This window comes from Rhipicephalus sanguineus, chromosome 6 (genome assembly GCF_013339695.2).
Source record: "Rhipicephalus sanguineus isolate Rsan-2018 chromosome 6, BIME_Rsan_1.4, whole genome shotgun sequence".
Lineage (NCBI taxonomy): Eukaryota > Metazoa > Arthropoda > Arachnida > Ixodida > Ixodidae > Rhipicephalus > Rhipicephalus sanguineus.
In genome coordinates, this window is record NC_051181.1 from 32873494 (window position 1) to 32901386 (window position 27893).

The 27893-nt window shown below is 49.2% G+C and overlaps 1 protein-coding gene across 1 annotated transcript in view; it reads left to right on the forward strand.

Annotated features, from left to right (window-relative positions):
* Positions 1-27153, forward strand: part of LOC119397173 (protein argonaute-2-like) — a 62216-nt gene extending 35063 nt beyond the window's left edge. Inside the window, exons 7-9 of the mRNA XM_037664612.2 lie at positions 5257-5682; positions 21517-21704; positions 27069-27153. Of these exons, the coding sequence (XP_037520540.1) occupies positions 5257-5682; positions 21517-21704; positions 27069-27153 (699 nt within the window). The remainder of the gene's footprint in view (positions 1-5256; positions 5683-21516; positions 21705-27068) is intronic.
* The last annotated feature ends 740 nt before the right edge of the window (positions 27154-27893 follow it).

Genomic DNA, 27893 nt, shown 5'->3' on the forward strand with positions numbered 1-27893 from the left:
AATCTGGTTCGGGACCTCGACTCGTCGAAGCAGGTTCGGCAGCATCGAAGAGGACGAAAGCATCGCTGGCGGCTACACATTCGTCGATGTAGGCGACCGTCGTACCAATGTTGAGGTGCCGATATTCGTGGCTGAAGTTTGTCAGCACTACCTTTGCTTTACCGCCACGCAGCTCGGCGATACCTCGTGCGACGAAAATTTGACGGTTCAGGAGTAGGTGCCGATCGCCCTCGATCACGCCTTCAAGGTACGCAGGTTTTTCGGTGCCGATGGAAATAATGATGCTGGAACGCGGCGGAATGGTCACCTGCTCTTCTATCACATTCAATGCATGGTTCCCTGGCGTCGCGCGGGGCGGGAGCGCTTTGTCTGAGGTTAGTGTTATCGACTCAGACCTCAGGTCGATGACGTCGCCGTGGTCACTTAGGAAGTCCATTCCAAGCATCACATTCCTGGAGCAGGTTTGTAGGATTACAAAGCACGCAGGATAAGTCCGGTTATTGATGGTGACTCGCCGTGCACACACCAATCGGCGTTATCAAGTGGCCTCCAGCTGTGCGGATTTCGGGTCCACTCCAAGCGGTATTTACTTTCTTCAGCTTGGTGGCGAATGGCCCACTGACGACGGAATAGTCGGCCCCACTGTCGACGAGAGCGGTGACGTTGTGGCCGTCGATGACAACGTCGAGGTCGCTAGTTCGTCGTCTTGCGTTGCGGTTGGGTCGCGGCGTCGGGTCACGGCTGCGTCGGTATGTTCCGCTACTTCCATGTTGCGTCGTCGGGTCTTCTTCGGTCCACGAAGTTTCGTCGGCAGGGCTTCGTCTGCTTCGCGTCGTGTTCTGCAGGTCTCGTCGCGTTGTCGTCGGCGACCGCCGCGGAGGATCTTCGGCATTTCGTCGTACAGCAACCGCACCTCCATCGGTTGCTGCCCTTAGTTTCCCGGATACGGGCTAGGCGACCGGCCCCGGTTTGGGCCAGTGTACTGCCGGCGGTGCGGTGACATGTAGCGGACCGGCGAAGGCGAGCGGGTAGGTCGTCGTTCTTGCCACCGTGTTCCGGTGAGGTAGTCGTCGATGTCGCGAGGCCGTTCGCCTGGCTGCGGGCGCGGCGCGTTGACAGCGAATCCTCGAAGCCCCATCTGTCGGTACTGACAGCGGCGGTACGTGTGGCCGGCCTCCCCGCAGTGGTAGCAGAGCAGGCGGTTGTCAGGGGCGCGTGTATCGCTGGCCGGCTGGCGGGCGGTATGACGTCGGTGCTAGCGGCGGTGGTGCCTGGTGGCGGAACTGTTGTGGCGGTGCGGCGTCTTGACGTGGGCAAGGAGGGCGGGCGTTGCGTCGGGCTGCAGCAGCATAGCTCACTGCTTGGAGCTGCGGCGGTGCCGGCTGAGGAACACCCAGTGACTGTTGGATCTCTTCGCGTACAACGTCAGCAATCGACGTCTCCTCGGGCGGTGGCAAAGGTGCGAGCTTTCGCAGCTCCTCTCGCACGATGGCTCGGATCGTGTCACGCAGGTCGTCGGAGCAGAGTGGTTGAACGTCTGCGTATGCTGGCGTCGAGCGGCGATTGAATTGTCGGGTGCGCATCTCCAGCTTCTTTTCAATTCGTCGTGGCTTCGGAGATGAATTCCTGGACAGTACTCGGTGGGTTCCGCATCAGACCCGCGAACAGCTCCTGCTTTACTCCTCGCATGAGGAAGCGAACTTTCTTGTCTTCCGGCATTTCGGGGTCGGCGTGGCGGAAGAGTCTGGTCATTTCTTCTGTGAAGAGCACCACGTTTTCGTTTGGGAGCTGGACACGGGTTTCCAGTAGAGCTTCGGCCCTCTCCTTGCTGACGACTCTTGTAAACGTGGCGAGTAACCTGGTGCGAAAAATGTCCCACGTTGTCAGGGTTCGCTCTTGGTTCTCGAAGCAGGTCCGCGCGGCGTCTTCCAAGGCGAAGTATACGTGCCGTAGCTTGTCCTCAATGGTCCATTTATTGAAGACGGCGACGCGGTCGTACGCTTCCAGCCAGCTTTCCGGGTCTTCAAATGACGATCCGCGGAACGTTGGCGGCTCCCTGCATTGTTGTATTACGACTGCCGCGGGCGATGGTACAAGGGCTGTCCTCGTTGCCGCCGTCGTGGTCATGGCCTGTGTCTTCCGGGTCTTATCAGGTAGAAGCCCGTACTCTGGTGCTAGACCTCGTTGTCTGCGGCTGGCTCGCTGTTCGGGGTTGGCGTCGACATCTTCTTTGCGACTTGGACTGGGTTCATGGCTTGACGGGGGCATCCGGAACATGAAGGAAGAGCACCTTCACCAGATGTCACGGGGTCGTAACGTGCACGAAGACCGCAGGAGACGTGTCCGAGATGAAAGTCTTTATTCGGCCGAACTTGTGGCCGAGAAACGGAAAGGTTATTTACAGCAATACACACTGTATGCACTGATAGCGGCGAACAGAGCGTCGACGGTCGATCAACTGACAAGCGGTGAAGCGCGTCGGCATTTATACACGTACCGTCGAATATTCCAGCGTTATCGCTGGTTGTCGCGCAAACTCTGGAATAAGCTCGAGTGTTCGCGTCTTGCGCGAAATCTTAACAAAACGATCTACAATGATCCCGAAGGTTCTCGAACAATGAGGCGCGGTTCGCGCTGAGCGTTGCTGACAGTCTTTGTGGCCGAAAACCGAATTGCGAAAAGTGATCAGCTCCCTCGATATAGCTTCCGATGTGCACCGACTAATTTACTCGTGCGCCTGCCCTGTCCGCGTATTGTGGACCCGTCGGTCTACACTGGCTCAAATGGCCGCTGATGCCGCCTGCCATCCAGCGGAAGTTCAACACCCGCTGCCTCTACTTCGTTTTTCCCCAAAGGACAGCTTGCTCCTGCACAAAGAGACCCTCCGGCGCTCCACGCGTGCACTTATTCCTCCGCGTGGATCGGAGCTTCCCGGCGGCTTAACTCGCCGAGAGGGGGTTGCGCTCAGGAGGATTCGTGTAGGCGCCGCGTTGACTCCTGCCATCCGGGCTGCATTGACATCCGGTGCACAGCCTACCCCACCGACATGCCCCTTCTGCGTTGCTCCAGCCACAGAGGCAACGATCGATCACCTACGAGGCCTTTACTACTGCCCCGGTCGACCACCCGACTTTAACGCGCTGGACGCACGGGCCTTTGCATCGACCGCTCCTGGCCTTTATCAGCGAAACTGAACTCTTTCTTTTTATTTAACTTATGCCGTAGGGCATACTGGCGCCAATAAAAAAAAAAAAACCGAATACAGCAAAAGCGATAAAGCAACGCACATGGCAATATTCCCTCATACGATTTCATTGTCTTGACCATTTTATTTGAGCCTGCATCGACTTCTAATGAATGTACGTGCAATTTCTCTGCATAGAAATCTTGCATAACACTTCACTAAAAGGCATAGTAAACTTCATTTCGCTGTGTTGAACAGGTTCACCGTACTCGGAGCACAACGGAGGCTTTTACGAAAAAAAAAAAAAAAAACGCTGTTTTTGGCTCAAACTGTTTTTATTGCCATCAGATAAGACTTGAGACTAGGCGGTAATGCTAGGTGTAATCGTAAATCGGAGAACGTAAGCTTTCGAAAGCAACACAATTCACATCTGTCCAATGAGCGCATCTAGCGCAGTGCGTCAGTAAACAATGGCTGAAATGCGGAGCGCGTGCCGTCGGAGTGGGACGGTGCCACCTTAAAGGAGTACTGAAACAAAAATTTTGGCCACACGTTTTTTTGCTGCATTGTGTTGCGGGGGGCCTGTTAGTCATAACACGGCACATCGTTTGCTGCAGCTCGTGACGAATAATTAATTACATGCTCCTCATTACCGACCAGTGTCAGTTTCGTTTTCAAAAATGACACGCCTCCGGGTACGACTATCACCACCTAGCGGGTGCAGCGCTCGATCACGTCAGCACACAGAACGGTGACGTACTTCCGCGCGGTTCGCGAGCGGCCGCCGAGAGTAGGCTGCTGGAGCGAACGCGGCAAAAAAAAAAAAGAAAAAAAAGATCGTGCCGTAAAACGCACCAACAAATTCACTGATTGCCGTACAGGTGTGGTGTTAAGGTTCCTTATAGCTGCGACCACTCCCACGTAGGACAGACGGGCCACCGTGCTAGAGATTATTGGAACATAAAGAGATCGCTAACTGGAGGCTCACCTCTTAATCTTTCTTTACATTGCTGAGAATGTAAATGCACGTCGATGTTTGATGATGAATGCGCAGTTTTGTACTGACACAGGAATGAAGAAACGCGTTCAATGATTGAGGCATGGCATATCGATAGCAGTGATAGCGCATGCGTGAAGTTTGATTGGTGGGGAATAAGAAATCAAATGCCTTAACAGTTATCTGTCATGTGCCCCACACGTGCCGGATTGATAGGTTCGCCTATTGCAGGGGCATGCGCAGCTAAGTTTTCGTTTCTTTTTTTTTTGTTCGCCGTTGTGCGCCTTTGCAGTTGTTAGTCGGCGTTTGTGGTGTGTTCTTCCTTATGTCCGTGTTTGCATCCCTGTCTTTTAGAATGAATTCAGTGTTCCAGTTCATATTTAATACATCTTGGTGATATCGGCACGCGATAATACGCATGCTGCTTAACTGCTACACCCGATGCATATCCACTCGGTAATACTGACGCTGCACTGTGTTAATCCTTTCGAATTTCATGCGTAGAGATACAGGCAGATAATTCCGGATGTGTGCAGTATTTACGGCGTAACAATAGTCAAGAAGCGGTGACGTGTTTTTTTCGTTTCGTGGTCCCACCTAGAGTTACTGTATATGCTACCTTTAGGTAGCAGAGTTGCGCATCTGTCTTCTAACGCCGCTAGCAATCGTGCATTGCGGAGAAGCTGCCGCTTGGGCCAATCGTTTTTATTTCTTGACGCCTCCGCTGCAGCGAACTGAATTAACACTAGCCATCGACAGCCAATGTTTATCGCCGGTTTTCGACACGCCAGACGGGTTAATCGGCGACACGGCAGGCATGTCGCCTGCAAAAATGAAGTGCGACCTCACCGCATAGCTGTGGTTGCTAGCCGGACCTATGCGCTACTCTGCTACCTAAAGGTAGCATATACAGTGACTCTAGTCCCACCGATACCACAGCTATGGCCACAGCGCCAACGAGCAGCAGGCGAGCTAACAGCCGGCTCGCTCGGCGTACACACTTTTCCCATAGTGCTCCACGCGCCCACGGGGCGCTCTGGGATAGCTTGAAAAAGGTCTGTTGGCGCTGTTGCAGGTGGTGGGCAGCGTGGACGGTCACCCGAGCCGATACGCGGCCACCCTGCGAGTACAGCAGCACGACCAAGAGATCATACAGGACCTCGCATCAATGGTTAAGGAGCTGCTGCTCCTCTTCTACAAGTCTACGAAAATGAAGCCAGTGCGCATCGTCATCTACAGAGACGCCGTCTCTGAGGGCCAGTTTGGGCACTTGCTGACCCAAGAAATACTGGCGGTTCGCGAGGCGTGCCTCAGGATCGAAACGAGCTACAAGCCGGGAATCACGCTTGTCGCCGTTCAAAGGCGCCACCACACGCGCTTCTTCTGCGCCGACAAGAAGGGGCCGCCTGGCGGCAACATTCCTGCCGGCACCACGGTCGACACGGACGTCACGCACCCCTTGCGGTTCGACTTCTACCTCTGCTCTCATACGGGCATCCAGGTGAGCTTCTCCATTGTCTGTTTTTCCAGCCGGTGGACGCATTAGGCCACGCCCAAATAGTGACTGCCCAAGGGTCACAACGAGCTCGGCAGTATGTAGGCCAACGCCCGTGGCCGTTCGAAAAATGGCCAGCCCGACGTCGGCAAATTGGTTGGGGCCGATGTCGTTTTTTGCAAGTGGCCGGGCTGTTTGCCGACCATCGGCAGCTGGACGGTCAACGGCGTCGGGCCGACGTCGCGAACTCAGTAGTGCCTACCTCGGGCCGCACGTGACCCGAGCACTTGCCAACGATGGCAAAAGCACGGCAAATGTTCTTTTGTCGTTATTCACCGCTAAATATTCTGAATTTAGTTTATGCAAGTATATAATATTTCGATCGCAGAGGGGGTAATCTTTTTTTTTTTTTGGAGATAAGCAATATTCAATTTCCTTTGGCTTGTTTATTACGCAACGCTTTACGCAAACGAAAATTGGCAACATTTTCGCTGAATCAATGCTTCAAATGATGACAAGTAATAATAACGAAATAATTTTGCACAAATACGCTTGCTTGCATTGTTAAAGACCCAATTATACTTGAATGTACACACCGTGACCCTAAAATTGACAAACACACCTGCTGCTGATACTTTATGAAATATTGGCATCCACCCACGCAAGCGCTTCGATCAATAAAAAAAATCAGACGGATACAAGTATAGTTTTAGAGATCACAATATATGTCTTTCGGTCGAGGTGCCACGCGTAGTGTCGTCTTCCGTTTCTGTCGCCTCCTGTTATGACCACCGTCTCTGTCGCTCGAGCCAATGAGCCACGGCTTTTCATCCAGTGGCCAGCGATGCTTCCGGGAAGCGGCTCCGAACGGATAAACCGTCTAATGGAACAAGTTGTGAACCCATAGTTACGATAAGAACACAAACAGTTTCCTGACGAAGCGCTACATTTTTAATACATCAATAACACTGTTATTTTGCAAGATCCGCGAGATAGATATCTAGTTGTTAATCTAAGTTCCACTTTGTCGTGACGAACACACACTACATGCATATATGCGTAAGTTGTCCAGGTAATTAGGGCACCTACGCCGCAAGTTACGTAATATTGAGAAGAGCTATAAGGTGGGCTAGTTTGTGTTGATTCATCTTCAAAGGTGCGTTTAGTGAACACAAACGACACAAACGAAAAAGTACAGGACATAAGGCAACGAGCGCAAACTACCAACTGGTTTATTGTCTGAAAAAACGTAGCCCCAAGAAAGGGGTGTGTCAAACGAGCATGCGCAGATGCTCATAGGAAGGCAAACAGGGCAGGGCGATAATGAGCGGGGGGGGGGGGGTACGGCGGCAACATGTGTTAGTGCCCCTTCTATCGTCCTTACAGCGGCTGAGGTAGATTTTGCGAAAATTACAAGCTAATTTTGATTCGATCTTGCTTCTTCGGATCGCGTTCCCTCCTTACCCTCCTTTTTCACCTTTTCCTTTCTTCCGTACCCCCTCCCCCCTGCTCATTATCGCCCTGCCCCGTTTGCCTTCTTATGAGCATCTGCGCATGCTCGTTTGACACACCCCTTTCTTGGGGCTACGTTTTTTCAGACAATAAACCAGTTGGTAGTTTGCGCTCGTTGACTTATGTCCTGTACTTTTTCGTTTGTGTCGTTTGTGTTCACTAAGCGCACCTTTGAAGATGAATACGTAATTTTATTAACGATATTCGTAAACTAACGTTTTCGTACCTAACGTATTCGTACCTAACGTTCGTTCGACCTCAGCTTAGCTTTGTGCACGAGACGCAAGCCTGCCGTGTCACATGTGAATTACATGCATATGCGAATTAGTTTTGCTGCCGATCAGAGATTATAAAACATTTCATTTTTTTTCTTTTCAATTGATATTGACGGCTATTTTCAATATTCAAGCTATCGAGTGGGACGCCCAAGGGGCGGACGCCGCCGCCGAAAAACGACAGAGTCAACGATGCGACCAAAAGATATGCGAGCAGTTAGCATGTGTGGCAGGAGAGGAGAGCGTCTCTCGCCCGAAAGTGAAGAAGAACAAGCGCACCCATAGGGAAACTACGTGGACACTGCCATGCGGCAATGCCGCCACGGGTCTCGTGAAATGCATTGAGACGCTCGCTTACGATAGTTTGCAATCTCGGTTTTGGTTCCATGCGCGCGCAGTTTGGAATTTCGGAGTGTCCGACGTCGTTATTCTTTTTATCGCTACCACCGTTATCTAGGTTACATTTATTAATGGCCAATATGAGATTTTTTTTTTATCATGAGAATACACGAGATTGCAAGAATTCTTCGCGAGCCGTCATTGTAGCTGCCCTCTAGGCAATGCGCAAGTCCGGAAAATAGACGGCAGACGTCTTGTGATGTTTATTTTCCACAGTAAAAAAAAAGCGACAAATAAAAAAAACACAGTCACTACCTATTGAAGGCAACCAGTTCTCTTGCGTTGTTGCCACAGCAAAGTACAGAGCGGTTGTTGCCACGCGAAGCTCCACTGGTCTACGTCAGCTGAAAAAAAAAAATCGAAATTTGAAAACTACGAGAAGACGCGAAAGGCCACAGCTGTTTAACGCGTGGAATTAGAAACAGTTGCAATATTCTTTTACAAACGTCCCATTCTGAGGATTGCTCTATGCTTTCATTATAGAAAGCGTTACATTACACGACCTCATTCTATGCGCCTTCAAACCAACGAGCACGCATATCTAAGTTCCGGCATCCGCGATAGAATGTACCGTAGTACTGCCCCAACCCGTACGTTATCACAGATGAAACGTTGTACAAGAGCTCGAAATAAATGCGCGAGGCGAAACCTTTTTCCATCGCGCCGAAGCGAGAATTTTCGAGGCACGCGGTACTTATCTTCGCGCTTCTGCAAGTTATCTTGCGCCAGGCGTTTTAAAAACGTGAGCGACGCGCGTTATCGCTTGATCGCTTGAAACGCTCGTTGCGTTTTCAACACGCTAGTCCATTTGTTTACACCGAACTATCGTCATCTGATAACGCGAGTGCAAAAAGAAATGCGCATCTGGGGATATTAAAATCGTCACGAACCTTTCATAAGTTTACGTCGAAGCGCCCGAAGCCTAATTACGCGTTAGCGCGGGCAACAACCTTACTACGCAGTACATCGAGGGACATAAAAGTGAGGGTTCTCACCTTGCTGTCGACCAGGGTTGCCACTGACTTTCGAGTCAAAGTTGCCAAACGACGAAGAAAAAGTCGCCTTTTTTTCACAAATTTCGCCAAAAATGACGCCACTCTAGATATGGGCGGCGTACCTAGCACTAAGAATTTCCTATTACTTATAGCCCCGTAGAATACAGTACCACCCAAAAACCTTCCATTATAATGACGTTTTTCAATGCCACTCGCATTGCCCGCTTCACCATGGGAGTGCTTGGTGCGCCTGGTGCCGCAAGGCTTACCACCCATTAGGAATGGAACGCTCATGATATCCATGCCCGTTCTTTCAAAGGTAAAGGTGTGGTAAACCTTGTGTGAAAACCATGAAAGCGTTGTTGGTAGACCGCCTCCAGACAGAAATCTTACAGGAACTGGTCATTAGTGAGGTCTATACCCTTTCAGTCTGAACCAGTCGCCACACAAGCGCAAGCTTAAGTGTGGCGCCAACGCATTCTTGATGACAGCTGCGCACGTGGTACGGTGCATTCAATTTTTCGTCCTATTCTTCAAGCACAATTTCACCGAGCTTGTCAACCGCACTTATAGATGCGTGTGTAGCTGTGTACAATGCAATTCGAACTTCGCGCCTTGCTTCGTCAAAAGTTGGCTTGCTAACCTGAGTAAGCACTGCTTGAGCTGCCTGCTGTGCGGCAGGCCCAACATAATCATTATGTTTCTTAGCGTGCCTCAGGAGATCCGCGTATTGAGGCCTCAATATGCAGCAGCAGCAGTATTTGCACTTTGCCGCTTGTCCTTGTTGTGTCGACGATATCCTATCTGGAAAACATTTCGTAAGCAAACAAATAAACACCTATTGCCTTAAATGCGCAAACTGTGCTTAGAAAAGATAATGCCGCTGCGACTGGTGCCGCTCAACTTGGCCAAATAATAAATTTCCTCACTCGCTTTACAACATCGCAAGAGTGTGTCATGTGTGGCTTGTGTTAATACAAAAACTACGAAAAGCAGCCTGTGGCAACTGAGTGAGGCAGCCCGACCCTCACGTTCCTAAATACGATACGATCATCCTTCAAGACTGACACTCAAGACTGACTACGACGTTCACAATACACACACCTTCAAGTTATTGGTCCCAGAGCCATTCATCACGAAATTTTCTTTTCGCATCTTCCCATGTTGTTTCCCTGAGCATGAGAGATGGGTCGAGAGAATACAGTCGATGGTGTGTGAAGTGTGATCTTTACCACTTTTGCAATGTCATGTTCTGCGCCAGCTTACTTAGGCATCGAGCCGCGTCAATCCTGGATAACGGTATAGAAATAAGGTTTGACTGCGGCTACTACCTGTTCTTTCCCGGGAGGAATATACAGTGTTGTGCCGTCTGCGTCTGGGTGTAGCATTCACCAACGCCTACTCATTTAAAGGACCCCTCACCAGGTTTGACAATTTTGAGCTAACGAGCGCAATGCATACACCGGGCATTCACGATCACGTCTGCCAAAATTTGCAACGCTACGCGCTGCGGAAATGGGTCAAATTTCAAGGTGAACGCTGCTTGCCCTTCCTATAGCGGGCGCGCGCTTTAGAGGATGAGGGGATGACGTACATGAGAAAATGGCCTACGTAGATGGTACTGCTGTGACGTCGCTCCTCTACGTAGACGACTGTGCTCTGACGTCGCCAAGAGTAGCACGTGACGCTGCGATAATTATTTGACACGACATGTGTAGTTTGTATATTTGTTGCTTGAATAGATTAATAAAACTTCCGAGAAATAATGAGCCACGCAAAGGGAATGTGTGCGTCTTTTGCATTTTTTTTCGTGAATTGCAGCGAGATGCGGGGCTTATGTGCCTCGCTTTCCCATGCGTTCGTGTCCCCGTGGTTAACGCATTGAGCAGACGCCAGCCCTTGAAACGAAAGTAATGTTCTGGCGCGTATGAGCGCTCATTATGCTGATTTATTCTACCGCGTCCAAGTAAACGTTAATGCGGCACTGGCTCATGATACCGCCACTCTCGTGCCCGTACAAATGTTTCAACTGTCATGCGCGTCCCGCAGAAACAGGCAGTACACCACAGAGAACGCCGACAAAACGCCCATGGCCGCTACATAAAAAAAAATTATAGCATATCCACGGGTGAATGATGAAGAGCTTGGGCGAAGCTCCTGAAGCAATCATGTGTACACCTTGAAATGTTCAGTGGTTTCGCCCAGGAGTAATCAAAGCGATACGCCGCTATGATTATTTTTCCTTTTTGGTATTTTAACACGAAAGTTTTATGCCGGGATCCACCAAGTACATCCGTCACGGATATGACGTTGATAAAATGGACGCCAACGGGTGAGAAAGAAAAACCAAGAAAAAGATACCCCGCTGGGAATCGAACCCACGACATTGCGGCCGCGACGGCTAGCGCCCGACGCCCTACCGACCAAGCTAACTCGGGAGATGCGAGACACGGTGCGAACGCGCCTTATATCTTTCACACCTTCTCTTTCGCGGCGGGCGGAGCGGGGCGGTGCCGCCGTCTGTGAGATGTGAAAAGAAGTAATACTTCACGATCGACACTTACTAGCGCTTACTCCGAGATTGCACGCGATATCGGAGGTCATGGTTACAGCGTCTCGATACCAGCGGGTAGACTGGCCGCGCTGGCATCGCCGAGGCACCCTTGACGCAATTACGTTGGTTAAGGTCTTTCTTTGCCTTTCGCTTCGTGTTAGCGTGCGTCGGCTCATCGGAGTAGTGCAGCTTCCACGTGCACCAACGGGATTTCTCCGCCGCCGACTGCTTCAATTGCGAGAGCACCGACTAACAAAACTGCTGCAATACGCGTTGCAGAAAGGACGCGATTTCGACGGGCGAATGTCGTGCCTTGGTGGAGCGAGAGCAGCGCCTGTGAGACAGAAACCAGCGGGACGCACGCGTTTGCGGCTCAGGCTACGAACCTCTACCTCCCGTGTTGCTGAAGCGCAGTGTGTTTTAGTGTATGCATGAGCACAGGCGTCGGCTACCCATTACTAGAAAGCCCACACCGTGCTGTTTCTCTCCTTAATTGACGACGCTTTGATAAAGTGCATACCGGGTACCAGTGTTGATTATGAGCTTGTTGATATCATCCTTACGCGGGATTCACGATTCGCTGTGTCCAAATATATGTTTACACCGTCAGCTACCACAACGGTTTAATCATAATCATGCAATATAACATACGTGGACGTGAGAAAGAGACAGAGAGAGGGGGAAGAACTTTATTGAGACCCTGAGGAAATAAATCATGATGACTGAGGGGCGCGAGAAAACGGCACACAACGAAAAGAAGTACACGGGACAACGCGCTTTAACAAATACCAACTCGCCCAACTTTTACCATACTTAGTATAAATGAATCATTGGCTTATGGGCTCCCTTGGCAACCAATGCAAGTGCACTTGCGAGGAACCCACTACGCTATAAATTATCATAATTTCTGTGAAGCAGGGAAGCAGCCATTGTGCCATTTTTTTGCCATTCAACGGAGAGCCATGGTACCCGCTAAAAACATGTAAGGCATTATGCGCACTTTGTTGATGCTGTGCCTGATGACGATGAAGAATTATGGCGGAGCCCTTTTTAATGGATTGGAGGCATTCAACAACCTACTCGTTGCGCAATTCGCATTGTGTGAGGCGTGGTTACAGAATTGACGTCGTGTGACACCTGTTTGTTATTTCACCCTTCTATTACGCTATATATGACATAGAGTAGTGTGGTTCCTTCCGTATGTGAAGCCTGTATAGCGTCTTTTTGCAAGGAAGTTTAAGCACCGGAATGGATCAGTGGTAGAACACTATGCTCCCACGCAGAGGAGAGGGCCCAGGTTCGAACCCCGTTCCATCCTGAAAATTTTTTCGCATTTCGTTTTTTTTTTGCTTATTTCGCGCGATAGTGGTTACGGACACCGGCGGCGGCGGCGGCTGACAACTACGGCGCCAAAAAACGGCCGTTGAAATGATCTTATAACAGCTGTCGCTGTAAAAAAGACATAAATGCTCTGCATGACAGCTTCTGTGGCGCTCGGAACCTGCTTCGGAAACGCACGCGTGTTATTTCAACGTTTAACGTGCTCCGGGCTCGTTAAAATTATTGTCCCTTTAGTTTGATAATTGATGAGCATCTTAGCCCACAAATGTTAACAATTTAACGGTTCAAGCGAGCGCCGAGTTCGGTTTCAGGCGCCCGCAATATGCACGGGAGCGAGCGGCGTGTCGTCTGCAATCGCTGCTCCTTGGACCCCTCGAGAGGGCGCGCGTGTAGTTGTCGCCACCTTTAAAAATACAGGGACCTTAACTACGGCTGGCCTGACGTACACACGACCTCTCTGTCTGGCCAAAAACCGCTTGCTCGGTGTTACACCGGCCTGCTACTTCGTGCCTGCGTCGGCGGCCAAGTTAGTGCCGGTGCAGTGAGCCATATGTGCCGTTGTGGTCAGCAGCTTAGGTGGGCCCGTCTGCTGATCATGCATTCACGGTCAATTGGGTCTGAACCGCACCTGTAACCGAGCAAGGGGAGACATTGGCCAAAAAGCGATGGTCGGCCACGTTTGCTTGGGTGATTGCACGGAATAAATCTCCCAGCTGCGACGAAAAAAAAAAAGAGCAGTAAGGAAGGCAGTCTCTTTGTTAAAGGAGCACTGACATCAAATTTCAAGATCGAGATGTGCCCATCATTCGATCGCTTGGTATGCATAGGTCTTCTTGGCCAAATTTGAACGGCATCCGTCGCGTGGAAGTTATTTTAATTCGATGTCAAACAGCGTAGGAGAAAAAACAAAAAATCGGCTGCCCTGCAACATCAACACTAGTGCTACGTGTTCGGTGTGATACATTGCGCAAAAATCACCCTGAGTGACGATACGCTAGTAACAATGACGTCGACGATCTCTGAGTGTGTTTGGAGAGCCATGCTTTCACTCTCTTTGCTGTGTCGAAGCGTGCGGCGTGCGTTTGCGGGGCGCACATGCACAATACGACGACTGGCACCCGGCGAGGCCTATTGTTCCGCACCCCTCTCGCTTTGTTGTCGGGCTGCACTCGAGGTAGTTTTCGTGAGGGGTCACGCGCTTAACAGGTTTAACCCATACCGAGGCACCCACATACTTTCAATCTCTACCGCGCGCGGGGCCCCGATTTGAAAACCGCGCTTTCTACGTCACCACAGCTTGAGTGCACGTGGTCTTTGACGCTCCCCGCATGGGTCGCTAGTTTCTTGTGGTTTTTAGGCGGGCGTATTGAAGTGACGCTAAAATGGTCACAATTAACTACGCTAGAATTAGTTATACGATACGCTGAGCATTTACGATTTAACTTAGGGATTACCAGACCCAAAGCTACAAATTACAGTAAAAAAGTCACCAACAAAAATTTTGCTGTCAGGGGTCCTTTAAGTTACTATGCGCTAGCTAGCCAGCCGATGCCAGATATTATGAAATCGACTTGTCTGTAGGTGGTGTTGGCCTAAATAGTCTCTTTAATGGATTTTCTCCTGTTTGCTTGACATGGCGGGAACGTGCGTGCGACATTAGAACTTCAGCACATAACAAAGCAGAAAACTGGGCGAGTTGGTATGCATTCATCGTCACAGGATAGCGCGCACTTACAACGGGGACAAAGGGAGAAGAACACAGTTAAAGGTCCTACATTTTCGACACACCTTGGCATGCATTGCAGGGACTGCGGGTGCTCCGCGGATTTCACAGGCACCACAGTTTTATTCCGTCACAAGGACAAGACTAAAAGGGAGATCTGTGAGGCTTTCCAAACCAAAAAAACGCCAGGCCTGCGCTGAAACCGCAGCACAGTCACAGCGAAAGCTGGAAGAGCGGCGTTTCTAGAGCCCGTTGCAAGCTCTGTTGGGGCTACAATACAACTAGACTAGAAAGGTACCCACTACGCCATAAATCACAATTTTTGTGAAGTTGGGAAGCACCTACTAAGCCATTATTCGTCATTCTGCAGAGAAGCGAGGCAACAGCTACACGTCTGTAAGGCATTATGTGCACTTTGTGACGATGAAGAATTATGGCTCAGCCATTTGTAATGGGTTGGAAGCTTTAAACGGCCCACCAGTTATGTAATTTGCATTGGGTGACGCCCGCTCGCTATTTCCCTCTCCCGTCATGCTGTATAACATACGTTGACGTGGGAGAGATACGGGGGGGGGGGAATAACTTTACTGAGACCCCGAGGAAACAGATCATGCGCTCATGGGCTTCCTTGCCAACCAATCCAAGTGCACTTGCGAGGAACCCACTATGCTATAAAGCATTGTAATTTTACTGAGACCCCGAGGAAATGGATCTGCGCTTAAAGGCTTCCTTGGCAACCAATACAAGTGCACTTGCGAGGAACCCACTACGCTCTAAATCATTCTAATTTTTGAGATGTAGGGCAGCAGGCACTGTGCCATTTTTCGTCATTTTACAGATCTGTGGTACCTGCTAAACGCATGTAAGTCATTATGCGCACTTTGTTGATGCTGTGCCTGATGACGACGAAGAATTATGGCAGTGATCTTTGTAATGGGTTGGAAGCATTTCACAACCTACTCGTTGCGCAATTCGCATTGTGTGATGCCTCGTTACAGAATTCGCGTTGTGCGACGCTTGGTGCTTATTTTACTCTTCTACCACACTATATTGCATGTGCTAATGTGGTTCCTTCCCGACATGAAGCCTGTGTAGGACCTTCTTCCAAAGCAGTTTCCTTTTTCCGAAGCGGTCCGCCATTTTCACGCCGGCTCCGATCTAGGGGCGCATTGACGGCGCGTGTGTGAGCGGTTCGCAGGCTGTACGGAGGCTTTGCGTAGACTATAATACTCCGGAAATGCATCAATGTGTTATGCTGGTTTATTAAATCTTATTTTTGATAGTTTACTGTCTAACAGCACTATGAAATTCGCCGCTTCACGCGATGATATGCTGCTGCCTGAAACCATCTTTAAACGCCCTGTGACCGCTTGTTGGCGTGATAGTTTCTTTACATTAAAACGGAAACGGCGTCGTTTGACACCGGCTGATCTTGCTCTGCGGGTGTAAAATAACGCGTTGCTTAGGCTTTAGTGTAGAGCAATGGGTAATTGAGGTTCGAATCTCCGTATATTACTTGGCATTTCCGCTCTTCAGGAAGATTTGCTCGGCGAAGCTGTGCTGGTTCAAAACAGTCATTATGCAGCAATGATGATAAAGTTACTTGAGGAAATGTCTACAGTAAAGGTAACCAATTAATAAATGACCAATGAATACGTGATTGCTGTCAGTATTTTGATCCAATTGCATATCTTTATCTATTATCATTTAATTGTCACACGTATTTGGCAGAACTCCTGAGGCAAAAGATAATAAGCTAGCAAAATGACAATTTAATAAATTTCAACACATAAAATAGCCATGTCCCTCTCCGGCTCTACTTGACAACCGAAGAAAAAAAAAGCAGAATATACATTACATAGAGAAACGAAAATGTATCAGTTGTGCCTAATACACCAACACACGATTTCTGTGTTCACTGCAGGCTCACTCCTGCACATGTCTTGCTTGCATACCCGTACCTATTAGCTTCCTTCGCCGCGACTTGACGCAGGTGCACGCGCAGCCTCAGCCTCGCGGAGTTTGGAATTAGCAGCTTTTCCACAGCTTCTTCGTGTCGCTGACAGCATCCTGCCAAGTTCGGCCGCGGAACCTTGTTTAGGTATGCAGTCACAACCTTCAGGGGTGATTTCATCGAAAATACGCTCTCGGTCCAACCGGCAACACATTACCATAACTAGAGAAGACAGCGCGCAGCATGCCGTCCCAGCCTACGAAAAGAAACAGCTTCGGTAGTCTTCCACGTCACGTGCAAGTTTGCGTGCGCTGAGTACGAATTAGGATTCCGAACTCTATTTCTAAAACTGGTACAGACACGCGTAGAACTTTACAATGGGATTTGTTTTCTGAATGCTTTACACTCACAGCTAAGAGTTACCGTAACTTGTAAATTACTTCGTACGCTGTATCTCATCAAGAAACATCCTCCCGAACGCGATGTATGAGGGCAGATCTTTCAGTCACCACCCTCGTGCTACAAAAATATTGCAGAATACAGAAATATTTTGAGGGAATTGCGTAATACTCACAATTCACAGGGACGAAGTGTTTGTAGGCTGCCAATTGTCGCGATTGATCTTAGCCACCGAGACAGTTCTCTTTTTGGGTCCTTCGGTAAGTTGAACAGTCGCCAACCATTGCTCGAGTGGTTTGAGCACAGTGGCACACAGCCAGTGACGTAGGCAGAAATGTTTTTCCGGGCGGGGGGGGGGGGGACCTTTTTGTGTCATTTGTGTTCTGTATCCCATGAGGAGATAATTCTTGGGGGGGGGGGGGGGGGTGGAGGGGGGCACGAGCACGGTGTGCCCCCCCCCCCCCCCCCCCTCTCTGGCTACGCCACTGCATAAAGGAGCCAGGCATTTCGCGTGAAAGCGCTCAAAGAACGCCGTAGTTAAGCCCGCATCAAATTCCTGCCAACTACCGCCACGTTGTAGCCGCGTCTCGACAAGCGCGCTCGGCGTGAAAATGGCGGACAGCACTACGAAAACTGGTTTTGGCGACAGGAGCTCAGGACTTCAAAGGATGTCTCCACTCTCTACGGAGGGGGGGGGGGGGGGGTGATTCTTAAAAGGAAGAAGGAAATGAAAATGAAAATTGGGTGTAGAGTGCACGATAACTGTCTCTCAAGTGAGGACACCTCAACCGATACACTCACGGGGGACCGGGGATTGAGGGGACAGTGAGAGTGAAAAGAGATGGTAAAAGAAGAAAAAAAAAGAAAAAAAAGAAAGGTATGAGTGGGAAAAAAAAGGTGAGGGGGGGGGGGGGGGGGGGGGGGGGGCAGGAGAACGGGCGTCCGAGTCACCGTGGTGAGCGGCTAGAAAATTCGTTCGACTATACTCGGCGACAACTTATCTTGGTATTGGAGCGAAGGCTACGGAGGCGGGGCATCCGCACATTTGTGTTACTACGCAAGTAGTTCGGCATCTTGCAGCCGATTTCAGTTCCAGTTTCGGTTTCGCATGCTCGCATCGCTAGAGCGTTTAGCACCATGTCTACATGCAGAATGGGAACATCAGTGTGCGTAGATGCATCTACCTACTGTACTGTATATTGTCACAGGGTTGTTACGTTGACGAAGGCAGCAGTGGGTGTGTCGAAGATGAAACTCTTTATTTGGCCGAACTTGTGGGCGGGAAACGAGTCAGTCAGAGCGTCGTCCGTCAATAATTCTGACAAGTCGTAAAGCGTGTCGGCTTTTATACATGTTCTATCGAATGTTCCAGTGCTATAGCTGGTGGCCACGTAATCTCTGACTATTAGCGTACCGCGCGCAATCTTAACAGAAAGATCTAAAACAATCGTGGCGCTTCTGGAACATCGCATCGCGGTCTGCGCGGAGCATTCCAAACAGTCTTTGCGGGTGAAGCCCGAAGACAACAAAATAAGACACATGGGAATATGATGAACGCCACCAAGCGCACACCGCAACCTGAATGCGGCGTTTGCTGGATTGTAACGCGATCACGACGATTGCAACGCGAGAGGCGACTTTAGTAGCAAAAATTTGGAGAAAAAGCTCGCATTGTATTCGAATAAATCGGAATGCAAGTACCATGATGCCGCTGAATTGGGTTTAGATTTAAAGAGAGCTCACGCTTAATGAAAAAGAGACTGACGCAGATTATTTTATCAAGTTTCGCTGGTCACACACTTTCACAGAGCGTAGTTTCTCGGCCGTAGGTATTTCATTGCGCATGAAGTAGCTGTGCACTTTGCGCCGCAATGCTGCCAACGCACACGTGTAATAGCGCAGCAGCCGCGTCTTGCCGGTGATGCTCTTCTCAGTTTGGCCCGAGAAATTCAATTTCTTGCGCTTCGGGGAGGCAAGTGGGGCCCGCAGAGCTTCAGCCTTGATACGTTCGCTCACTCACTCCGGTGAGCTCGGTGACAGTCCGGCACACTGCATTTGCAGACAAGTCACGCTGACGGCGCCTCACTCCAGTGATGACATTGCAGATAACTTGCGTGGTCTGGTTGATAGCCACTTTCTGTCACATTTAGAGTACAGCTTCTTCGGAGAACGAAACGGCGAGTTTGCGGCCGCACACGGTTCAGGCCAACGGTTCAGGGGGCATCGCGGACGCCATGTTTACTGAGACTCTGAGAGAGCAGGCGTGAGGAAAATGTGGTGCAGGCGTGAGGAAAACGTGGTGCTGTCCAAAAAATAAAGACAGAAAAAAACTGGAAGTTTACAATAACATTTTTTTTCACGAATGGCTTCCCATACTCGTTCTCTTTTTATAATGAGGAAATCTTTATTTATTCTAGCTAGGTAACTTTTCGAATTAGAAAATAAATATAAGTACTATTTCATGGCGCGCGCGCATGCAGGCACATTGGCTCTGTAGCTTCCACAGTGGTGCCAAGAAAAGTTGTCGCGGAGTATAGGCCGGCATCCTCGAGAAAAGCGAGTAGGGCCGCAAGGGCTGATCGGCGACGGTGCACGTGGCCGGTGGGATGGAGCAAGTCCTGTAGGGTCGCACACGGCAGTCCGACGAGTCGGTACTTCATGACGAGCCGCTTCCGCGCAGTTATACGGAGGAGGACATCGAGGGCGGCACTCGGGCGAGGGGGACATCGAGGCACTCTAGAAGCACCGGTTCAGCAAGTGCCGGTGCAGCCGCGACACTACTGACACTACCACGCGGCGGCTGCCACCAAAACGAAGATGCAGTTGCAGGCAGTGTTGGTCGAACAGTCGACGCGGCGTGTATCGCTGGTGTTGTTTACCAAAAACACTGCCGCGGCGGCACTCTTCGTAGCTGCCGTATGGATCTGCTCGACTCTGCAGCGACGACGATTCCGACAACGGCGACCCTCACAACCACAACGACTCCGAGGATGATTTTGACGGTGTATGTGCTTTGGTCGCCAGCATATGTTGGTACGTGAAGATGTAACTCCTGTTCCCGGGTACGAGAATGTCGTCGGCAGGTTCTATCAGTGTGATTTGAAGAGACTGTTCAGACTATCTAGAGAGACGTTTTACTGGTTCAATAGAAAATTTCGCTGGTTTCGACCTTCTATTAAAGTGCGTGCGAGGCAGGGGCGTAGCCAGGGGGGAGGGGGGTAGGCACACCGGGCCCGTGCCCCCCCCCCCCCCCCCGAAATTTCTTTGGCCATGGCATACGAGCTCAAAATGACACTCGATCACAACTGCCTGCCCGACCCGCACTTCAGATCAAAAAGGTGCCCCCCCCCCCCCCCGCCCCGAAAAAAAATTTCTGGCTACGCCCCTGGTGCGAGGCCATACAAAAAAAAAAAACGAAATTATCTGGGGTCCTTTGGCCGACGCTAAAACGGCTTAACGCGAAAGTTCAGTTCAGTTATCCAGGAAAGTGTACGCTCGCAAATTTGTGCTCAAAGAATTTTATTGTCGTCACTTTTTTCCACGCTAGACTATAGAACGAATGTGCAATTCTTGTAGACCATTAAGACACATGTATACGCACGCTCGCATGATGAATACATTTTTAAACTCAAAAGTTTTTCACGATTTCGCAAAGGCGAACTGAGAGCGCAGCTCACGAGTCGTGCCACATCTTTATTACTTTTTTTTTGTGTACCATTCATATTGCCGTCAAGTACGGTGAACTTTTCTACTCACGAGACATGTAAAAATATCCGCCTTAATAGCTGCCGAAAAGACGTGGCTAAGATTGCCCGTCGGAGTCAGCTGACAACAACACGCAGCGTCGTCTGCTCCAAGCTTGGGAGGAGGAAGGGGCGCACGCCATGCTGCACTTCTTTGCACCTCCTCTTGAGCGAGTGCAGGCCGGCAGAGAACTCGTGCAGAACTACGCTTGCACTATGGTGGCTAGAATACTTTCACCTTGACAAAACGAGGGAACCGGTGGAGCGGGCGCGCGCGGCACCAGCAAAACGAGGAGGACGGTGCTGCACCCGTTGAACTGGTGCCGCAGGTGCAGCCAAATTGAAGAGACCTTACGTTAACCACGCAAACACGGTAACACTAAATCTGAAAAATAGCATGCGTACGGTAAACGCTACGGGTCGCTTAGAGTACTGCGCATGCGCATTTCGATCCCGCTATTCCGCTAAGCCCGCTAAACTAAAACTCTCTAATGAAACGATGGCAATTTTCGCTGTGCATAGCTCTCTCTCCACACACACACACACACACACACACGCACGCATATATATATAATTCTATAAAGTGGACGGGGGGATGGCCGCCGCGGTAGCTCAGTTGGTACAGCATCGGACGCGTTATTCGAAGGTCGCAGGTTCGGTCCCTGCCCACGGCAAGCTATCTTTCCGTCCACTTTTCTTTCTTCACATTTACCTTACATTTACTAAAAACATCCCCTATACTTTCCTTGGCATTATTGTCTGTTAGTGCTCAATAATATTGTGTATAACAAAGAAAACGAGCCCTTAAAATTAACACTTCTTTCCGCCGACGGTCACTTTTCGCGTCAGATAAGCCATCTAGGGCTTTCTCCTTAGAATATATGTTGTAGTAAAGCAAACGTATATCGTTGCTTTCACGTTGCTAAACCGCTTGTTGTGACGCAGGGGACGAGCCGCCCATCGTACTACCGCATGCTGTGGGACGACAACTGCCTCTCTCCAGATGAGCTGCACAATCTCACCTACCAGCTGTGCCACACGTACTTGCGCTCCACGCGCTCAGTTTCGGTACCCGCGCCGACTTACTACGCGCAGCTGGTGGGTCACCGTGCCCGATACCACGTTACCAACAGGTATGCCCCTTTGATCTACCTCGTTTAACCCAATGTTACACCACGTTCCCACTAGGCTACGGCATTTCAATGGTCCCTTAGATTCCCGTAAGACAAAGCCTCGCTAGAAATATGTGGGATCAGTTTGGGTGCTACTGTAACAGTGTGCAAAATTGAGCTAGTTCGTTTAACTTCATTGTTTAAAGAGCGCAAAAAGACGAAGACCTGTGTCCTGTGAAGTCCTATGTAGTCCTCCTTCTCGTGCCTTCGTCTTTTTGCGCTTTTTGAACAATGGAGTGCTACTGTATGTGGTTGTTGGTATGTCATGTTCGTATGCTTAGGTGGTGTGTTCACCTATGGCGGCGACTTGTTTTTCAACAATAATAAATTTTTTGCTCCGGTGCATAATTACTACGCGTCGACTAAAAACCATGAAATAACACCCAGTAGGGGAAGTGCCGCCTTTCGGCCGGCGGCCGCCATTGAGCTCCCAACGCCTCGTTGCGGCTGGTTGAGAGAGATGCGTGCACGGCGTTTTTTGGGGCACACTGATCGGGTGTCGCGTGTCTCATTGCACGAACCGCTCACCGAATGACGGGAAGATGTTCCGAACTGCACTGTTCAGTGTGGTAATAACTTCTGTATACAAGCGGTGAGGCTCATATCTTGTGAAGAGAACATTTAAAGGCATCACATCCTAGACAGGCAATATGTTCACCCTGATTTTCCTTCTAAACACTGATACAGAATATTTAATCAAAAAGACTAAATGCAGTGTGCAGGCATGCCAGAGACACAAGGATTCGCTGGAAAACGTGTTGATATCCAGTTGTAGAAGAATTTCAATTTTCTTTTCTGAATTTGAATTCATTTACACGGACGTTGTCTGGGATGAAGGGGCTAAAGGCAGATGCAAATGCCCCACAAAGCCCCCCCCCCCTACTCATACATTGCTCGGGGGTGGAAAACCACGTAAACATAATGTAACAATACAGAAACAAGAAAAGATCAAAATGTATCCAAGAGGCAATCAAATATACGAAAGTAAGATGGTTAGGTTTTATACATAGTATAGTAATGCATAACAAGGAAATATTTTTACAAGCAATAATGCTAATCGATGTAACGGAAACAGTATACAAGAAATGGAAAAAAAAGAACTAAAGCAAATACTAAACGATATCAAGACTGCAAGGGAAGCTGCATATCGTATGAGGAGTGTCAACAGCTAAGCAAAAGGTAATCTTTAACCTTTTTCCTCAGTCTGTATGCCAAACTGCAATCCTGAATCATATTCAAATCAAAGTACCTAGGATACTTTGAAACGGCCAATGTTACGCGCACAGTTCTTCGTTTCCTTACGGCACAGTTGAGGCATGCGCCAAGAACCGAAGGCAGGCTAGCAATTGAGAAGGCGATGTGCACGGGGCCCGATTAGGCTATCGCGTTCTACTCTTGAAGGGGAAGCTCAAGCGTCCTCGATATTTTTCATCCCTTCAAGCTTCCGTCTTTCCACGAACTGCGCTTTTTGTTATTTATGAAGTCTTTCAAAGATACGACAAAAACAAGCTATCACATCTGAAATTGCTATTTATTGAATGCAATTTGTTTTCTCATTGTTCAGAAGCCGCGTGGCCGCTTCATTTTAACGAGATCGATGCCAGGTTTAAAATAATGACCACTTTACAAAATATTCCTACGTAAAACATGCTATACAGCATTTCATAGTTTATATCTTCGCGAGTGTCACGATTTAATGCCATAGAAACCATATGCGAAGCACCAAATATTCTGATATGCATTCGATGATTTTTTACCCCATCTGCAGATTTGTAGTAAGGTAAAAGAAACCAAAACAAAATGCAGAATAACTGTCTAAGCACTTTGCTTAGCAGAATACGGCCGCAAAATCAAATAATTTGCAACGATAATCAACGTACAGGCCGTTTCACATGTACACATTTTTTTAACATTAACATTACAAAAAAGGCAATCTATGTTTAAGCATGCCATCAATCGCTCTGCATGACGATGAAATTTGTATCCTCAATCGTTTCATCACATAAGGAAAAAAAATGTGTGCAAGTGATCATCGTTTCGTAACCGTTTCTAATCTTTAGAGCAACACATGTCTATGTATCCTGTCGGCTATCAATGATGTAGGAGCACGTGGTACTTGGTGAAGGTTTAAATAGTGTGTGTTCTTTCTAATAAAGTTAGTTGTGAGAAGGCGCTCTGTGGTGTGTAGTCTTTCCTTTGTCCCTTGTTTTTGCGCCGCCCGTTTTGAACATTTATAACCAATTCCAACTTGCCCAGGCATCAACTCTTAAGCTGTAGTCGCCTTCCGGGAACGGGCCGTCAAGAATGTACGGAATCAGTACGTCGTCTTTGATTGCCCTTTACCTTTCAGCGGTGAACTTGCCTTCGAGGCATATCAGTGGGCCAAGGCCATCTTTGCCGAACACTCACACCAGTGCGTCCGAACACTCATACCAGTGCGTCCGAACACTCACACCAGTGCGTCCGAACACACACGCTAGTGCGACCGAACACAGACACCAAGCCCACACACTCACACCAGTGCGTCCGCTCGCGGTGAATCGCTGGAGGTACCACGGCATGTACGTGGGACAAAGAAAGAAGCATATATGGAGTACCGATATTTTACATTAGGTAATCAGATTGTCTAAAGAACATCATGCCTGCGCGGAACACATAGCAGAATCAAAGCGAAAGCTGGAGGAGCGGTGTTTCTAGAGCCCTTTGCAAACTCTCTTGGGACTACTACGAGTACAGTTCCAAGGTACCCTCTACACGAAAAATCATAATTTTCTCAAGTAGGGAAGTACCCAATATGCCAATGTTCATCATTCTGCCGAGAAACGATGTACCCACTACGCTTCTGGAAGGCATGTGCACTTTCCTGATGCTGTGACTTATGACGACGAATAATTATTCCTGAGCTTTTTGCAATGGGTGGGAAGGTTTAAACGCCCCACGGTTAAACTTCAATACTCACAGGAAAAAAATTGTCTCATCGCGGTGCACTGACTCATTTATTAAGCAAACATGTTGCCAAATATAGTTGCATTATTTTATTCTTAAATGGAGCAATACTTGAAAAATTATTCTTCTCCCCGAAGCAAAAATAATTAGGCTGAACCCGCGTGCGAGGCATGGCAACCCACATATTACGAACTAGTATCTTTATAGTATGGATGAATCGCAAATGATTCTAGAGAATAACTTACCGTGTCCTTACAGTGCGCCAAACTCGTTCTCGCTGGTCGCCAGTGGTAGTAAAGATACATTGATCGCTGAGGACAACGCTCTTCCATTGCTCCACAGTCCAGCATTGGTGTCGTTGCGCAAAATCGAGCCGCTTTGCTTTGTTTGTGGCCATAAGCAAGGGCTTTTGGGCAGCTGATCTACTCCTTAGGCCGGCTTCATTTAGCCGCCGACTCACAGCAGACGTTGAAGCCCTCACCTGTAGGCTTTGTCGAAGTTCTTGAAGCGACGCACGGGGGGCACCCTCAGCAGTCGCAAGAATACACAAGTCATCATCCTCCGTTGTGGCTCTTGGTGGACGTCCGCGAGGCGCATCCCTGATCTGTCCTTCTTTCTTGTAGGCTTGCAGAATCCTATTGACCGCTTTAAGAGACCGCCCTGTCGTCTCTGCTATGCTTTTTTTTTAGTGTAGTTTATAAAAAACAATTCAATCACATTCAGTCACTCTTTTTCTGGCATACAGGCTTGGCGAACAAGGCGAACAACGCAGTACTGCACCGTCCACTGGAATGAGGTAAGACAGGAGAGCCCCAACTTTATTCAGATCAATCCGTATCCTGTAAACTTGCGTGTGTCTGCAGAGAGCCGCGCCGTTTCACCAGTGACCGAAGGAACATTACATTACATACTGGCTTTTCAAGATTGCTGTTCTATTTTAAGCAGTTTAAAGAGCGCCAAATCACCGCCAAGCCCCCATCGTCCACGAATGAGACATGCTGCGACTGAATACATCGCTGGCACTTTACGCTCACTGCCCTCCAGAATGAGCACTGTCATCGCTGCCGCTGGGCACATGACGAGGTAGTAAGTGAAGTTCGAAGCGTGATGCGTGCATTTGGGCACCGGCGAGCGAGTCCTGTCTGGTGAAACGAAATGTCGTCGAAAAGAAGCACGTCCAAGCCGTTGTCTTAAACTAAAGCATCCTTGTATTCTTGCCCATTTGTTTTACGGTGTCAGACCCGCATTGCTGCATGGCAGTTACTGTTTAGTGCTTTGTTTTTCTTTAGCGTCAAATAAAGACCGCGCACAGTGCGCACTCATTAGAGTCTTTTAGCAAGTTACGGAAATGCGGTACGCAAATACGGTAAGGCAGTACGGTAGCGTTTCTCCTTTCCCACTGGTTGTGCTTTGGCCGCTCAACGACCGGGAAAGGAGGAGCGGTACCGTACTGCCTTACCGTATTTGCGTACCGCATTTCCGTAACTTGCTAAAAGACTCTATTCTGATGCCTTTTTCGTCGCAGCGTGTTGCGGTAGCACACACAGTGAAGTAATATACGTGCGCGCACGCATTCAGTACGACAGCGTTTCGAAAGAGCAAACAAACTATGGTGCCAAGTAATGTTTCTAGAACCCCGTTATCGCCAATAAAGGCTGAGAGGTTGGTGTCGCACTACGTTTAGTGCAAAATATCGGCGCAGTTCCAGCAGTAACGTTGAAATCCGCGGGCTTCCCGGCAATGCGGCCAGCGCGCGCCGCAGTAGCAGACAACGCGGTTCAACACTGCTGATGTCGAGCGTCTGCGCACGCGCGAGCTGCTGCCGGCACGCGACTGCAGCGCTCGCCGCATCGCGATGCCATGCGCTCCGAGACTTCCGCTAAGTGTGAAACAGCCTGTACGTGCTTTACTCAATCTAAACTTCAACATAGTGTACTCAAGCTAAACATAAAAATGTACCATACATGGTACGTTTTGTAGTATAATTTTGGACTATCTCACAGAAAAAAAAAGTATAAATGACGTTTGAACCTACAACGAAGCAATAAAAGCGGCTGGAATGTATTGGCTGGGTGGTCGTGGCGCTCGAGTGCCGATCCTGAGGACCCATCCGCGGCGGCTGGGTTTCGATAAAGGTGATACGATTAATACCGCGTACCAGTGCTCTATCGGTGCACGTTAATCGGTGCACACGGCGGTGGAGGGGGAGCGCGCATCGAGACACCCTATTTGTAATAAGGAGAAAATGGGCCCCTGAATTACTTCTTTGGGGCTTATCGGGTCACACAACCATTTCTATAATGTGGCTGTTATTATTGACACTGCACAGCGATATTGTGTCTAGATGCTTTACAATAGTGTCTTCTCTTACCTGTGCAGCCATGAAGGCAACGGGGACGTCCAGGAGGCGGTGGCACTTCCGACCATCCATCCTCATACGTGCAACACAATGTACTTCATTTGAGCTTCATCATCATCATCACCACCATTATCCTTATCAGCATCATCATCATCAGCCTGTGTACTCCCACTGCAGGGCAGAGGCCTCTCCCATGTTCCGCCAATCAACCCGGTCCTGTGCTTTCTGCTGCCACGCTATACCTACAAACTTCTTCATCTCATCTTCCCACCTAATTTTCTGTCTCCCCCTCATGCGTTTGCCATCTTTTCGAATCCAGTCAGTTGCCCTTAATGACCACCGGTTATCCATCCTGCCGACGTGCTACGTGCCCGGCCCATATCCATTTCTTCTTGATTTCAACTATGATATCCTTAACCCCCGTTTGTTCCCTGACCCACTCTGCTCTCTTCCAAAAAACGGCAGGAAGTGGAAGATGGAAGCTGCGATGAAAAAATCCGTAAAACAGGGGGTGGATGCTCGAGCCAACGTTTCGACAAGTGGACTTGTCTTCTTCAAGGCTGGAACTGATTTCCTTAGCTATCGTGTGTATATGCTTCGTGCCCTCTCCAAAAGAGGGGAGAAGAGGTGGGGGGGGAGAGGCCACTGCGACGATTGGGTGAGTCATAGGGACGGAAAAAAAAAAAGGGGGGGGGGGGGAGGACGGGAGGGTGTACGTTTCACTGAATGATTGTCAATGGAAGCACGTGGCATTTTAACAATAGTAGGTTCGAAAGCTTAGAAGAAGGGATTAACTCTCATTCGTTTTCGTTGTGTATGTACCATATCGATATGGTATGGTACAT